This window comes from Aulonocara sp. 'chitande type north' Nkhata Bay, linkage group LG18 (assembly GCF_057382095.1).
Source record: "Aulonocara sp. 'chitande type north' Nkhata Bay isolate Kocher_YH1m ecotype deep benthic linkage group LG18, A_spYH_male_GT1.1, whole genome shotgun sequence".
Lineage (NCBI taxonomy): Eukaryota > Metazoa > Chordata > Actinopteri > Cichliformes > Cichlidae > Aulonocara > Aulonocara sp. 'chitande type north' Nkhata Bay.
In genome coordinates, this window is record NC_141361.1 from 28,311,928 (window position 1) to 28,328,915 (window position 16,988).

Genomic DNA, 16,988 nt, shown 5'->3' on the forward strand with positions numbered 1-16,988 from the left:
ACACATTTACGATCAGCAGTCCTTCTGTAAAGCTGAATAAATGGGAAGTGAACTGCCTGGCACTAAATCAGGTGAAAAACATTTTACTAAAGCTGTAAATTAGCAAGATTCTGATGATGTTTGTTAGTCAACTCAATTGCTGTATGTGTGTAGAAGTGATCTAAATAAGACTTTGCTACATTGTACATGACATGCAGTAGCAGTGAACTGAAATATGCACCTGAACTGTTGCTAAAAAAAAGAAAAGAAAGCAGGGCTGCGTCATCACTAAGATGGTTTTGTTTTTAGTAAATTCACATGAGACAAAATCAGACGATAGGCGTGCACTACAGCGACTCTTATTTCCAGTTAGAAAGACACTCCTTTATCTGCCTGCTTTACCGCTGCTTTTCTGTTCTTTACCTCACAACCGCTTTCCCACGCGGTCGATCTCAATACTGACATCATTACTCTAGTCCAATCACCTTCTTGCCCGCCTTCTTTGAGCCAATAAGCCCCCAAGGATCTCTCCTCATTGAACTGGCTTTTACATTTTAGTAATAAACAGTAAAACGTCTATGACTAAGGGTCTTGTGCTTACAACATGATGTGCCTAAAAAGCTGCATTCTGTCTGAAGGCCACCAGATGGCGACAGACGTGTTTGCAAAAAGTCTGCGGAAACAGCTTCCTGACTTGACCTCTGTAAACACTCCTGCTGAGTTCATGGTTCATCATTTTGGGTCATGCTGAATAAAAAATTAAGTCTATTTTGTAAATCTTGATCATATTATATTTCATAATGAAGGACTAACTGGAATGAAACAACTTGCAAACTGTTGTTGTTAGCAAGCAATGGTGGCGTGGTGGTTGCCTCACAGCAACAGTGCTGGGTTCAAATCCAACATCTGTGTGGATGTGTGTCTTTGAGCTGTGGGGTTAGGTTAACTGGTGCCTGTCTCTCTGTGCTGGCCCCCCTGTCACAGACTGGCCTATCCTGTCGCAGGATACCGATGGTAGCTGGGGATAGGCTACAGCTCTGGTGACAGTGAATTGGAAGATATATACACAACATACATACAACAAAAAGTTATATGTGCTGGAATTCAGTGCAGCTATCACAGTATCTACATGTAGCTTAAATGTTTACAGCAGTTCAGGTTTGAGACAGGCCTCATTGAGATCAGCTTCATCTAAAGCCGAGCAGCAGAAAACAGCTAGCCTGGTGTAAGCTGTAGAAATGACTTTGCTCACTCAGGTTGCTAAACCTGTTTTCTTTTAAGCAACAGTACAAATAGAAACTTTGATTTGTTATACCTTTGTTTTTCCTTTGGGCACAAAGTAGATGCCCGAAGCCCTGAGCACAAAGTAGCGCGGTTTCCAAACCTTCTTCCCATCTTCTTTGAGGTAAAGTGTGCCCTCTAGGTCGGGAACGATCAAAGTCGAACCCCCGAAATTCTCCTGCAGCGTCAGAGGAATGGCATGAAATGCAAAACTGAAACGTGGCGCCATCAATGAGATGCAAAAATGTGGCACTGCGACTGACCTTGACAAGGAGATCTTTAGCCTGCTGGTTAATCGCATTCAATGCTGCCTTATCCTTTTTCCACATGTAAAATATCTTCACGAGATGAGAAAAGCACAGTTTACTGACTGAGCATTATAACATATAATCACACTTCACCAAGAAGCAGGTGCTCTGTTACCATATTGCTCACCTGAGGGTCTGTGAACATCACATACTTTTGTGGTCTTGACAAAAAGTAGACTTTGTTTTCACTGTACCGAGTCCAAGCAGACAGTGGTTCCACCAAATGTTCATGATCCTCAAAGGTTCTTTCTGAAATAATGGACAAAAAAGCAAATTAAGGGAGGACACTCCACAAAAAAACTTTGGAAAGTGGGAAATGTGTGCTCAATTCAAGTGAATTCAGTTTTATTTCTATAGCACCAAATTAGAGACTCTAGAATAATACAGACAAAACCTCAACAATTACACAATACCCCTGTGAGTAAGCACTTGGCGACAGTGGGAAGGAAAAACTCCCTTTTAACAGGAACGAACCTCCAGCAGAACCAGGCTTAGCAGCCACCTGCTGCAACCAGTTGGGAGTGAGGGGAGGAAGACTCCTCTGTTATTTTGACTACCTGTTATCATGTTTACGTGTGTGTGTCTTTATCTCACCAATCAGCAATTCGGGGTTGGTCTCACACAGACTCCAGGCAGTGCTGCAGTCACAGTGCGTCTTCTCAAACAGTTTGTCCAAGACCTCTCGCACCGATTGCCTCTCGTCCACCATCAGCGTCTTGGAGCTGCCGTCACTCATGAGCACCTTCACAATCAACTGAGAGAGGCACAGTTACTTTAACTCAAGATTAAATGCAAGCTTCGATGAGACACACACACACGCACACACACACACAAAAGAAAATCTGCTGATCTTACCTTCCTCATTTTGGCTTCTTTCAGCTTCTCTAGAGCTAGTTTTATTTTCTCTGCTTTTGTTTGGGGTTCTCTCTGGAAACATAGAAGAACGTAATCTCTTTTGACGCCCCATGTCCAGGAAATTCTGACTTTATATTTTCTGTCAGTGCAAAACTTTGGTTTACCATTTGCATGTTCCTGCAGGATACATCTGTGCCTGGTGGAGGAGGAAGGGCAGTGGCTGGCTCATGTTTCTGAGTTGTTGCGGGTGGTGCAGTTTGATCGTTTGTACCGCCGATGTTTGGTTCAGAAGTAAGGGGTTCCTGCGCGGCTGACTTTGATTCCAGGTCAGCCATTAGAGCATCCAGATCATTGTCTTCCAGTTCATTAAGTGACTCTGTAAGGAGATGTGTGGGTTTAACTATGACCTCAAGAGGGTGAGTTGGAGAATCATGGACGTAAAGCTGATTAGTTCAAAACTTGAACTGGCAAGGTACATCTATTGAGAAAAAATGAACGAGCAGCATATTCCAGTGGGAATACCAGGGAATCCTGGGAAACTAGGAGCGTACAGTGTCCTGTATCCCCCTTCCACTAAAACACAGTTTGCTTTTGGTTGTTTCAAATTGCTGATATGCCTTTTTTGCACCTCGGCCATAAAAAGCTCATCAGGTACTACAGATGAATCGGTTAAAATTCTCCACAACGTCAAGTCTCAGTCACCTTGCCCCTTGGTCAAAATGGGACCCCGCCATCGGTCAAGTTTTCCGAAAAGCTTGGTTAATGTGATAACTCAAGAAGGAAGTCACCTTGGATTTTCAAATTAATGCCATAGCATCTACTCGGAGGCTGAGGGGGAACGCTTTTCTTCTGTGAAACAGTTTCATCTGCATGACTACTCACCATTCAGGTCGTTGAAGCCAATGGAAAAGGTTTTTTCTGTCTGGGCCGCAGAATCTGCTTCTGGTGAGTCACCTTCAGTCTTCAGACTCTGCAGGGACATCATCAGAGCCCCCCCGCCATCCCCACAGCCATGAATTACAGTTGCATGTCATGAAAAACACATGTATGATCACATAGGTCGTGTTCTTGGAGGGAAGCAACAGTTCATAGTTTGAGGTGGCGCTTTAAATCGAAACCCTGTGTCCTCAAAATACTCTGAACTGCTGTCTCTTGGTAACTTGTTTCCCTGTACTTCATCACGCTCTGTCTCCGAGCTAAATCGGTAACACGAAACACATTGCGCTCAGTGTTTGCAGGGGACAATAAATCACAAGTGTGTTTGTTAAGAAAGAACGATTCATCACAACATTACATATAATCAGTGATTTATAATTGGGCCTTCCGAACTAAGGAAATGGCTCTGATATTTCAGTGTCCCCACCATTAAAAAACTTGCTATCAAGAAACAGACTCAAACTGTATGATTTTAATTGTTAACATGCTCTGTCTCTGCAGGCTCACTCATAAACAACCTGGGCAGAAAACCTGGAAACAAAATGATGCCTCCGAGCGGGCTGTTCCACCCTGCTGACTGTGCCTAATAACACATTTGGTCATACTGGAGCTGCTCCGTAAATGACACCTCCAAGCCTCTTTAGACCAGACCTTTTTATACTTTCCTTTAAAAAAGATTTTCTACCTCCGAGGCAGTAAAGCATAGAGAACCAACCCAACCAAGGCAATAAGTGGAATCATTTAAATCCTTTTGTTTCTAAGAGTCTCTGGGGGTCGACGCTTAACTCTAAATGCTTCTCTCGCGAATTCTCCTAATAGTCTTTGAAATGGTGTTTATCACTGTGATGGCTTTCCAAAGAGGATGCAAGTCAGAGTGACAAATGGAGCCTTTCTGGTAAGCATGATGTAATACTGAACATAGATTGATTCCATTCTCAGGGCCGTGCTCGTTTGCAGCTTACATGCAGGGCTTGGAAATTGACACTAACGCCAAGTCTCAGACCCAGGCTTCAATCAGTTATGAGTGTATAATGTGTTTCTTGGCGAGTTGCAGTTTTATGATGAGCAGCTTATGTGTGCTTAAGGAAATCTGCAGCCATTGCCCACAGTCCAATCCACAGATGATGACCTCACATGTCAGCATTACAGTCGTCTTGCAAAAACAAAAAGGCTGTAATCAGACAATGCCCAGATTATGACTAAAACACTGAGTGGATTATTCACTTTCATTAACCTGTTCCTGCCTCAAAAGAATGGCATCTTGCACAGTGTCAACATGAAGCACTATTCACACATTTTCCAATCTTTTACAGGGATTACCATGTACCTTAAATGTTCATCAGTTACAGCATCACAATCAAATCAAATCGAAAACAAAAAAAAAGAAAAGAAAACTCACCTGAGAGAGATGATCCATCTCTCCGAGCAGGTGAGTGAACATGGCGTCTATGTCGTCCATCTGCAAACGGTAGAACGAGGAATTCAGATTTTTTAGGAGCAGTAGGGGGACAGAATAATGCAAGATGCAGAAAATAAAGTAGATAATGGTGAACCGCCCTGTAGGAGGCACTAGGAAGTGAAAACTTTGGGCGATTTCAGTTCGTTTTGCGATCAGTTTCGTGTTTGTTTTGTGTCAGTTCTGTTTGTGGAAAACCTGGGGGGGTGCTGTCCGGCATAACAGCTGACATTTTTGTGGCAGGGCCCACACAACCAGTAAGCGTATGCGCACACATGCACAGTTCTGGATGTGACAATCCCCATGGCAACAGGGGATAAACAAAATGCAAAGTGCAGCATCTATTTAGACAGAGCACTCAAGAGCAATGATCCGCTGTGTCATCTCGGTGACTTTACAAAGAGCCGAAGCAGCTGTTTCTGTGCTGCTCTGTCTGCAAAGTCGCTTCAATTCCTTGGACAGCAAACGTGGAGCTTGTGACCTTCCATTTTCTAAGTGTTCTCTTTAGTATGAGTGCACAGCATAGATACATTTCTTAAATAAGCTAAATAGTTTTCACCTCCTGTAGATGCCATCTGTGTAACTCCTTGTACAGTCTGTGATTGAAAAGCGATAGCTAAAACTCAAATGCTTTGTTTTCTTCGCACTAAATTGATCAGCCCTGCAAAAAGGCTTCATTGAGATCAAAGGTTTTCACCAGACCAAATTTTCTGTGGAATTCAGTGTCTGGGTTTTTCCATATGGGGGCGGCATCTTGCCAGCTTTAGGTCTTGTATGTGGATCGGCTTGAAAAGCAAACTGAAGAATGAGCCCTCTGCTTCTTGCCAACTCTGCAAGACTGTTGCAATATGTGGTTATCAATACCAGTAGATGCACTTATTTTGAAAGGAGCCCAGCAGCTTACCCTGACTCTAAAAGCTGCACGTACAGCAAATATAGAGGTGGGGATGGTGGTAAGATTTAATATAGTCGTTTTATTTGAAGCGACTTGCCTCTTTTGTATGTGCTATTTTATGAGCTCAGCAGGTCATAAGCATGATACCATTTCCTGATCCTCACACACATCATGTTTTTCTGCACTTTTACTATGACACATAAGCACGTAACACTGCAGTCATACAATGGCTCTGCAAGTTTGCATCTATTATTAGCTTTTCTTATCTTTTTTGCTCTAATTTCAAAATGTGTGAGGTGGAAACTGTTTCCATTCTTTTTTTGTACATCGTTAGATTTTGCTCTTGTTTGTGCAACTGACTGTCTTTAACATTAGAAATGCAATCTGATCTACCCATCTTAACATGCTAACGTATAGTTTTGCACCCTGTCCTGTTCTGTGGATTTTATCTTTTGGGTTTTTTTCTCTTTCATCTAAGAACCCTACACTGGTTATAAAAGATGAACACCTGGGCTATTCAGAAACAGCATCTTTAAGTTAAGGGCTCGTGGGCAAACTTTACTATTTAGATTATTAGTATTAATTTGTCATTTCTAGTAATTTGAGGATTTCAAGTTCTGTATTTTTTCTCATTTTAGCTGTGATTTGACTCAATGAGTCACTATTAATCCTGTTAGCTGTATAAAGTTTTTTACGTTTACATAAAAAAAAAAAGGTAATCTGCTTGCTCTGGCTGAAAAAATTTGCATGGACCAAAGAGGTGTTGTTACAAACTGTAAAAATGAAAACTGTTATCTAAAGGACGCTAAAGTGCCCCATAGATCTAAAGAGTGCTGTCATTTTAAGTGAAACATTTCTTCACGTTTGTAATTAAAAGCAAGACTTTGTCCCTACTTTTCCCAATACTGGCTCTAGGTTCTATGTTTTGTATATATATACTTTGAAGTATTAAGCTTGAAGAATGAAGTACCTTCAGGGCTATTTCAAATCTAAATCACTTTCATCCAGCCTAAAAGACCTATTTCAACAATGAGATGCAAATGTATTCCCTGTATTCGCAATTCAGTTCACTTCAGTTTTATTTATATAGCACCAGATTACAACAAGAGTCGCCTTAAGGCATTTTAGATTGTAAGTTAAAAACGCTACAAAAATACACAGAAAACGGCAACAATCAGACCTCCTATGAGCAAGCGCTTGGCAAAAGTGGGAAGGAAAAACTCCCTTTTAACAGGAAGAAACCTCCAGCAGAACCAGGCTCAGGGAGGGGCGGGGCCATCTGCCTCGACTGGTTGGGGGTGAGGGGAGGGAGACAGGACAAAAGACACACCAGTGGAAGACTGCCAGAGATTAATAATAAGTAATGATTACATGCAAAGTGTTATATAAAGACACAAGGTGAGTGAATTGCATCATGGGAAGCCCCCAGCAGCATAGGTCTGATGCAGGGTAACTAAGGGAGGACGTTTTAAGCCTAATTGCGATTATGGACATTGAATAATAAAGTCGAGGTCAGTAATATAAATAAACGATGACCACAGCAGACATCGGTTGGGCTGTTTAGCTTGGCCCTAATATATTGCAAACATTAAAGTTGCAGCTTAAAGTATAGAACATGCAGATTCTGTCCTGTGTGCACTGAGTCATACATGTTGTTTGAAACATGTATAAACTGTCTCTGCATAACTTGCGCATTCTCATGCGACAGATGCGCGTCCACTGTGCCATCTCTGTTGCTCAGTCTCATTCTGTGTTTACGCCGAGCAGTAAACAGACCATTAAAGTGAAACGGGGTAAAAGGGGAAGAGTGGAGCGAGATGTAGCTCACTAGGTATTGCTTCCACATGAAAGTGAAATTTTTGGATCGCTACAGAACTTTACCTCTGGACTTCTGCGTCACACATGTGAAACTCATTCCAATCCTCCGTCTCCTTTGTCTCGTGTAACCTTTTCGTTTGATTTTTCCCGATTAATTTCAACAAATGTGCATTTGCAGACTGCGCTCATGAAAGCAAGCATCGCAAACACCACATTTGTTTATGAATTCCATGCTCTCATCAGGCATGTCAGAGTGTTGCCTCTGCCTCCCGATGTGGTCTCACACATCAACAAAAACGAGGCAACGCCAAGAGACACGCAGGTGGCCGTGCCAAAGCCTGAGCACAAAAAGCGATTTATTGAGATGTACGTGCATGAAAGGAATCACATTGCATTTCCTGCTAACAGTAAACCAACATGTTTTCTCTCTTCTTGCGGTCGAGAGCTTCTTGCTGTTTTCTAATTAGTTGCACAACCGTCCACTGGCTGCTGTGAGAGGGCATGTGTTTGTCTTAAGCAAAGCTGATGTGGCCATTCAAGTATTTAACTCTTAAAAGAACCAACAGAAGGCAGAAATGTGTGTATGCACAGTAAGCCAAAAGCTTTACATACTTCAAATGATTCGATTCTTATCCATCGCTCACCATGAAAGTGTGATCACTCTTAACGTCAGGCTGCAGTGTGACAACCAGCCCCAAAATACAGCGAGAGCCAGAGCAACAAGAGCATCACTGAGCTGATCTGGACTTACAGCTACATGAAACAACCAAAACTCGCAAAAGCAAGACTGCAGCTCTTAAATGCTGATTTAATCATGCTCATTTTATTTAAGGCTATCCTGCAGCACAGCACTGAACTGTTAACACAGTAGTTCTGAATTTAGTAGTAGCATATTTTTTATTGTATTGATTTACTATGAAGTTCCAACCAACTTAAATACAAACTCTATCTTTCATTAACACATTTTTAGCATTCTTACCTTTTCTCTGTCTTTGACACATGGAAGCATCACAGAGTGAGTGTCATTGCTGCAACCCTGACAGGTCAGTCTATATGTGAGCGCTTGCACATGTGACTTTGTCTGCACTGCCTGATATGCTACAGATATTCGCTCAGCTTCCTCTGAAATCAGGAAGTAGATCTAAGTTTTTCTGGTAAAGCAGATAGGGCTTAAGTAGTGCTCTGAGCTCTACTTCTGGCCTGGCAGGGCCACACAGTTGTTTTCACTACTTTATTCTGGTAAGAGCTATCAGTAGTTCCTTAATGTGGGAATGTGCTACTGATATATACCCTTTTATTGTAGTACTTAGTCAATACAAATTTGCATTTACAATACTTATTATTTTAATGGGGGCTGGTGATGTCAGCAACCTTCCAGTTTCCTTTAAAACTCAGATGTCTGAGAACATTTTAGCTTGTTTTTTCTCACATTTGGTTTACTTATACTTGTTTACCATACCTGACATTGATCTGTGATGTTTCTTTTATATTTTACATTTGGTCTACATAATATTTACGAGGTTGATTGGTGGGAAATCATTTGAAAACGTCGTACAACAAAAGGTCTTTTAGAAAACACACACAAAGGATTAGAACATTTTGAAATATGAATGAAAACAGATCTTATATTTATTATATTCAGTGCAATAGACTACACAGAACCCTTGCAGATTACAATAAAACAAAATGCTGTTTTGAGTTTAGGAGAGTGGTGCGCATGTTTCAGCTTTTCCCTGATGCAAAGTGGTTTTGATAAGATGAAACTGTTTCTTGTCATTAAATGTTAAATGTACTGACTCCCTGCTGCTCAGCCATATGTTAATGTTTACTTAAGGGAACAACAGCACGATGTTCTACCAAAGATTGTTTATGGACAGTGGTGGAGTGGAGTGGAGTAGAGTGGAGTGGAGTGGAGTGGTGCAAACAGCTTTAAGCCCTCAAACAAAATCGTATTTGACAACTTTGAAATGTGAGCGAGCAAAGCGCAGAGGAACGCGAAAGAGCTGCAGGAATAGATGCATAGAATAAACATGATTCATCAGGATGACACCTCTTCTTTATCTGTCTGTCATTTTAAGATGTGGTGTACTTTTTTTTCTCCTTTGGTGCTTTGTTTTTGCACGATCACAAATAAAATGCACACGACTTAGTGCAGAGGTGCGATTGTAGACAATGCAGTGTAGTGTGTTTAATATTTAGAGCACTGCTGTGCAGATGTGCAGATAGAATGTGTAAAATCTAATAATGTAAAAACTGTAACAAATATTTTTGTACTGAGGCTTTTCAGATAATAGAAGACCCCCCCATCTGGCTTTTAATCACTGTGAACCTTTGTTCAGCGTTACTGAGACTTGTCGCCATATTCAGAGTCCTATGTGGTCTCACACTTGCTAATTTATGTGTTGCACCTCCGACATTAGCTGGCAACTGTGCATATGTGTGTGCACATTGCACTTTAAGCCCTCTGTACAGCCTTTTGAGAATGTCTGCATTGCCAGCTCAGGACATCTATCGTGGCTGTTTGTAAGCTCTTCTTCTGGTTGATTTACAAGAAAGTAATGTGCAGCTACACACAGGCTTCCTTGGTGTATGATGAGAGGGCGAATGCCATTTTGCTGTGAAAATAAGAAGAGAGGGGAGCATTTAAGTGCTTCTAATGTGGGTTAAAGCTTTAATCAAAGCCATGTGGGGTCAGAGAAGGGAAATGAGAGTGGCAATAAAATGTAATAGAGTTTACATTTTACAGGAGAAGCCGTTTTGACTCCAGCTTTGTAATATACCAGAGTTGTGTTTAGAAGTCAGCACTCTACCCAGAACCAAAGAGGAGATCAAAGCTTTGATGTCATTTAAAGTTTTTCATTCTGACGGGGCTTGTTAAAAAGCCACAGGGTTAATCCTGTCATCCAAATCAATCGTAAAGGGCGAAGAAAGAAAGAGTTACATGTGAAAGATTCTGTAAACAGTCCGTGAAATTCCTTTTAGAGGCTCCACGTCACTGCTGTATGTGTGTAAAAGTGCTTATGACTGACCATCCCAAGTGTGAGAATAAAAATAACCTAAGGATAGTCCAAATATGCGGTGCTTGAGTAGGAATGGAGTGACTCGGCAGAGTGGTATGTCCGGGAAAGCTACGGGTTAATTTAAGACTAGGAGCAAAACCTGGTGCCAATTAGAAGCATTGAGCGCCACATGTGGACTAGACCGAACTATCCACAGAAGGGGCAAAGGGGTCTGAATTCGTGCGCAATGGAGGCTAGATGCACGAGTGCGCAGTTGCTTACGGTTCTTACTGGCAATTGCTGATCCTGCAGTTACTGATATGATGGATATTTTCTTAAAGAGATGATCAAACAGTATCTACAAGTCTGAAGGACGCTCTGATGCTCTGAGAGGCCCTCATTAAAACGTGGATGTTTTACATTTTTACCTTTAAGGATTGCAACATGGCAGGAATCTCTCTCATATCTTCACTTTTTGTCACAACTCTGTTCTTCACGGGGAGTGTATCGGACACATGCCGAGGACCGCGCTGCTTTCCTGGTCACGACTGGAGCAGACCGTGCGTAGGAGCGCAGTGCCAAGGGCGCACGGACACATCCGCGTCCCGACGGCAGTTTGACCACTCTGCACAATCCAGGCAAGGACAAACCTATCCGACTTACCAACACGACGCTCATTTCCGTCAGCACAAAGCACAGAGCGCGCCCTTAGCACCGTACACCGTCATCCAGCCTCAGCACGGAGGTTTTACGCAGGCGGCAGGTACGGATGGCACCAGGAGGACGAACCCGAGGACCATCACGGCGGAGGTGTTCCACCCTGGCTGCGCCGGGGGCACCTGTCCGACGACTGTCTCTCATCGCCCCACGAGTGATGACAGCGCAACGCGGGAGTGCAAAGGCATTGGATGTAAACTGCCCTCCCGGATGCGCCAGAGGAACGGTAAGCTTTGCGTTGGAGACGGCTGCAGCACGCAAGGAGACGACGGGAGAGGAAGCGCGTCACCTGTTCATGTGACGGACAGAGCGGCACAATTTCTGGACGAGCTCCCAGACCTTGGGTCGCAACGTGGAGCATGGATTCAGCTGACATGTGACATGAAACCAGGTGGGTATCCGTTTGCAAGCGATTGGTCAGAAAATTCAAAGAGAAATAAACTAAAAATGATAATCACTTCAGTTGCTATGTAACAGGTTTCTTTGTTTACTACAGGGAACAATGACGTTCCCTCAGAGGATGCTCTAGTCCTGCAGTTGCAGCTGTCTAAGAGTCAGGAAAGGTTCGTCGAGGCCCTCAAAGGCCAACAAAACGAGGTCAAGGAGCTACAGAGGCTGCTCAGTGAGCAGCAAGGAACATTGGTCAACCAGCAGAGAGAAATACTTGACCAGCAGAGGAGGATGTATGAGCAGATGGAGCAAGTAAGGCTGCTGTGACTGATAATGAGGGAGATATCAGTAGTCCCATAGTCTTGGGGCAGTATTTAAGTTTGGGTTTTTTTAAAGTGCATAGAAAGCACCTAATCCACTGAAATTATATTCTTTTTCTCAACTCCCTGAAACAGATCAGTTTCATTATGAATCAGATATGGACAATATTTCCTAGCAAAGTGAAGAAATAAGACAATTTCAAAGTGTTATACAAGTAGTGCTCTCTTCCTCCAGGTAAAGGCTCAGTACAACATACTGATGGACAGCATCAAACAAACATCTTTCCAGAACCTCCAGGGGGAGCTGGACAGTCGCATGGAAACCTTAAGTGGGCAGGTTAGAGCTCACCAAGCACAGCAGGCTCTCTCTTTGCACAAAGTGGACATGGAGGCCACTGTGATGGAGGTGAGCCTTAAGCTAAATTATAAACGTGTTTACAGTAGTGATGAGATGTAAGAGATCTAACTGTCATATAAAGCATAAATTGCACTATAGGAGAATCTTAAATAAGCAAATCTGAGTGTACTTCTATTCATACTTGACAATTTTGGGCTTGTTAAGCTGCTGTAGCCTGCATAGACTTGTGGCTGCCTTTGCAAGCCACTTTGCAACCCATATCAATCTCACCTTCCTGTTTTTAATGCTTAAAATATCCCTTGTTATCACTGAATATAAAAAAATAAAATAAAATATTAAAAAAAATTTTTGTCAATTTTTAACTTTAGCATCAACATATTTCTTTAACTGGAGTGCATTATGTGAACATTATGTCAAGCATTCTAATATCAAAATATTATATTTGACTACCATGGTTCTAAGTATCATTGTGTTTAATGCCATTAGGTGGGTCGGCCCCTTTTGACCTGTGGCAGTTGTGGGCCTGATGAGTACTGTGGCTACAGCAGTGGCCGTCCTCGCTGTGAGAAGTGCACCGTCTGTCCTGCTGGATTCTTCCTGGTCGCCCAGTGTTCAGTACACGCAGACAGGATCTGCCAGGTTAGCATGTGTTAGCATGTCTTTTAACCACATACAGGAAAGCGGTGACAAATCAGCTTGACAAAAATGTAACATAAGATCAGATCAGTTAGGCCACCAAGTGAAGCTTAGTCTGGAATCCCTGTGCAACAGCTGCTGAAAGTTTATCTAAATCAGACAAAATCAACTGATGGCTATGCTGATGTGTTTTTGTGCATCCACATTGGCAAATTTCATACAGAGTGGGCTAGTTAAGCTGCTTTAGCTTGGCTAAAGTTGCTGCTGCCACTAAAAGCCACTTTGCAAACCATATCAACCCCAGGTCCTTTTTATACTTAAAATGTCCTATCTTATCATACCATATCTGTTGTCACTTGTATCTGAATATAAATGATGGCAGCTGGAAATGGCAGTCTTCTTTTGACTGAAGTTTAGTTTATTCATTTAGAACTTTATGCACTTGCGGAAAAAAGTGTTTTATTGTAGGGTTTATGAGCCTTACAATAAAAGGTTTATCACAAGGTTTGTCAAAGCAAAGGAAAACATTTTTAACCAGTGGACCATATTAGAAGCAGTAGGCCTTTTGGTTCAGTACTTTTTCAGTGCTTGCCTGGAGTTGTTGCAGTATCTGCATGCTACTTTGCAACCCATCTCTTGATCCTACCTTCCAAACTGAAAGTTTCCATTTGTTTGTTACAGGACAGAGATGAATGTCTTGAAATAGCTCATCTGTGCGGAGGTCAACAGAAGTGTCTCAACACTCCAGGTGCTTTGAATTGCTTTAAAAATTTGAATATTTTTGTTATGTCAGTGCTTCTTGATTTGCTAGACATATCCATGTCTGAGAAGAATTGTTTGTTCTTTTCTTAATTTGTGCTTACCAGGTGGATTCAGATGCCAGGACATGAGAGAGGGAGAAGCACACTCAGGAATGTGTGGCCGCGGCTACTTCTTCAACTCAGAGATGGATGAGTGTCAAGCCTGCAATGAGTGTGATGGAGACACGGTGGTCTCTCCTTGCACTTTTACCACAGACACTGTCTGCTCTGGCCATACTGCTGGCCACAGTGCCCTCTCTCAGTCCTGGTCTGGAGATGTGACTCTGCAGGGGGAAAAAGGACACATGCTGGCTCAAGCCTTCCTCGGTGTGCAGCTTCACATACAGGGAAGAGGCGATGATGTGGTGTCCACTGAGAGTGGGCAGCTGGTTCTGAGACAGCATGGTCTCATATGGCTGGATGAGAATCTCTCAGTGACCCATGGTTGCCGCAGCTTCATCCAAGTGTGTCTGCGCATGAACAACACAGCCGGCTCTGAAGGTCGTGACCTCAGTGGGGTTCGTGTGGAGCAGCAGGAGGGTAGATCGCTCCAAGGTGTTAGCATCAGTGGGGTAGCACAGGTCGCCCCAGGTCACATCATATCCCTCTTCCTCCGGAGTGCCACCCACCACTGTAACCAAAGCACTGAAGGTCTGCAGCTGTTCGACCCCTCCGTTGCCCCACTCAGCCTCCTCTGGCTCTCTCATGACACCGGTGCGGTTGCCATGACAGCACAGGCAATGGTCTCTGCACATTACCACACAAACTATCGCCCAGTCTTCCGTACCACCTCCACCTCTGACCCTTATGTAGTAGGACTTACTCACGATGGTCGTGGGATCCGGTTTGCAGAGAGTGGGACTGTGCGCTTTGTATTCCAACAGGCATTGTACTCGATGGGCCAGGCATGCGTGAGTGAGGGCTTCCAAATTTTGGCATACCTCAACCATAATGGAACCAGCATGGAGCTGCTCCGTGCCTTTAAAACAGGTGTCCATTACCGAGACACATCAATAGCACTGTCTGGAGCAGCCCAAGTTGGCCCGGGAGACACACTGGGTTTTGAGATTCTCTCTCCTGCGCAGTGCAACGTTCGCTTCTTTGGTGACGAAACGGGTATCAGTATTCTCAGTTTGGTTTGGGTTCCCGCTGCCATTTCTTCATCTCTTTCTGCCTCTGTGGCTAACACCGGCCTTCTCTCTGGAGCAGTTCGTAACAAGCCATTGTTCTTCCACCAGACCAGTCCTCAAGTGACCCAAATGGAGTTGCTGGCGAAGGGATCCGCAGATCAGAGACGAGATTTTGTATTCAGAGAGAGCGGTACAGTCAGTGTTGCTCTGGATCTCAAACTCATTCACTCCTGCAGTTTGGTCAAGGTGACTCTGCTCAGACGAAGTGATTTAGAGGGTTCAGGAGAGGGATCGAGGCCTATCCCTGTTGCCCAGCAGGTATCTGGCCAGATGTCTGAGGGCAGCCAGTGGGCCAGTGTGAGTCTGCGAGCGTCCTTCCAGGTTCACAACGGCACTGCGGTTTTCTTTTTACTAGACTGTGTGCGTGGACGAGTAAACCAGATCAGCCATCAAACAGGAAGTGGGGTATCTGCACTCTGGGTGGCATCATAATGAAAGCCAGATATTATGACGTTTCTTCTTATGGTCAAAAATCAAAAGAACGATTTGACTTTTTGGAGACTTATTCACTTTCCAGAGAGTTACAAAGAAAGATTGACACCACTTTCATCTGTTTTAACAGAGAAGCATTAACCAGTAGCTTGTTAGCTTAGCCTGACATTGTGAACTAGTGGAAATAGCTTCTAAGATTGTCCACAAGTAATCTGTGAGCACCTTTAAACCTAATACATTTGTTTAATGTAAAAAAAATAACCAATTAAAAAAATCAATACTTTGTGATTCTTATGCAGTGTTGTGTAGCTAGACTCCCAGTCTTTGTGCTAAGCTAAGCTAACTGACTTTTACTTAACTCGCAGATGTCAGAGCAGTGCCAGTCTTTTTGTTCATTATTATTTTAGGTCAGAGTTAACCGTGCTTTCCAAACCTGAATTTATCCCTTGATTTTTGTTTGAGTTTAAAAGAAAATGTCTTTTAAAAAATACTAAATGTAGACTGTAGTGTATTTAAATGTAACATTATTCATTAGCTATATTTATATAATATAACTATTAATATGTGTCAATATTTTCTACATATGATAGCACAAAACAACTGTATTCACGTGATCATTTCTCATTCTCCAGTTCTTCTTTTTTTAGTTCCAGTTTTTCACATTTCACATTTGTCTGTTTTTTATTTATATAATTCAGTTTACTCTGTTGACGCCAAAGGAGTTTTAGATCCTGCCAGTGACTACAGCATTTTCTGCTGGCACTGATTCTCATTCAGGAGTTTTTCTCAAGAGCATGTGTTTCATGTTAGCCGCCATTTTCTAAATGTCTGAATATCTACTGCATGCTTTGTTTAATGACCACTTTGTGCATATTATGGACTTAAAGTCACTAAGCCTTGTTGAAACTAAATATTTTAAATAATGTAGTGGCTTTTAATCTTAACTGAACTGTAATGAAGTGTATATTTGATGTTTTCTTGTTAATCCAATAAAATCACCTTTGTTGTACTGGATTTTTCTTTATTGCAAACTTTGTTTGGCATGAAGTAAAGTCATTTAAAGTAAGATAAAGTTTGAAAGAAGAACGTTTTGTTCCTTTAAATTTAAAATTTTTTATTCTTAATAACAAAGGTTTTTTTTTTTTAGCACACTTTGGGATTTACTTTTACAACATCACATGCTAATAGCAATAGCTAATGGTAGCTAATTTTAGCCAGCAAAAAGTTACACAACACAAACACTGGGATATCGGATTGTTACCTAATTGTTACCTAATCAGCCACTCACATGGCACTAACTCATACATTTAGGCCCCTAGACATCCAAGAGATCACAGGAGTGGACCATCAGCTCACAGCATGGATACTGGACTACCTCACCGACCGACCACAGTATGTGAGAACTCAGGGCTGTGTCGGACAGGGTCGTCTGCAGTATGGGGGCCCCACAGGGAACGGTTCTGGCTCCGTTCCTCTTCACCATCTACACTGCAGACTTCTCCCACAACTCCACCCAGTGCTTCCTGCAGAAGTTCTCTGATGACTCTGCAATAATAGGCCTTATCACTGATGGGGACAACAGGGAGCACTGACTGGTGGAGCTGGAGCTGGTGGTAGA

At 42.6% G+C, this 16,988-nt stretch overlaps 2 protein-coding genes across 2 annotated transcripts in view; one reads left to right on the top strand and one right to left on the bottom strand.

Moving 5' to 3' along the window:
- LOC147308859 (amyloid beta A4 precursor protein-binding family B member 1-interacting protein-like) overlaps positions 1-11,707 on the bottom strand; it is a 17,500-nt gene extending 5,793 nt beyond the window's left edge. Inside the window, exons 1-9 of the mRNA XM_086270527.1 lie at positions 11,191-11,707; positions 4,759-4,818; positions 3,306-3,393; positions 2,588-2,799; positions 2,424-2,495; positions 2,163-2,322; positions 1,696-1,817; positions 1,524-1,598; positions 1,295-1,438 (exon numbers count right to left, since the gene is read on the bottom strand). Coding sequence (XP_086126653.1) covers positions 1,295-1,438; positions 1,524-1,598; positions 1,696-1,817; positions 2,163-2,322; positions 2,424-2,495; positions 2,588-2,799; positions 3,306-3,393; positions 4,759-4,818; positions 11,191-11,205 — 948 coding nt within the window. The 5' untranslated portion in view covers positions 11,206-11,707. The remainder of the gene's footprint in view (positions 1-1,294; positions 1,439-1,523; positions 1,599-1,695; positions 1,818-2,162; positions 2,323-2,423; positions 2,496-2,587; positions 2,800-3,305; positions 3,394-4,758; positions 4,819-11,190) is intronic.
- On the top strand, positions 10,714-16,378 carry LOC147308860 (uncharacterized). Its single transcript, XM_086270522.1, has 6 exons — positions 10,714-11,635; positions 11,741-11,946; positions 12,190-12,360; positions 12,799-12,951; positions 13,630-13,696; positions 13,815-16,378. The coding sequence occupies exons 1-6, from the start codon at positions 10,939-10,941 to the stop codon at positions 15,368-15,370; spliced, it is 2,850 nt and encodes a 949-aa protein (XP_086126648.1). The 5' UTR covers positions 10,714-10,938; the 3' UTR covers positions 15,371-16,378.
- The last annotated feature ends 610 nt before the right edge of the window (positions 16,379-16,988 follow it).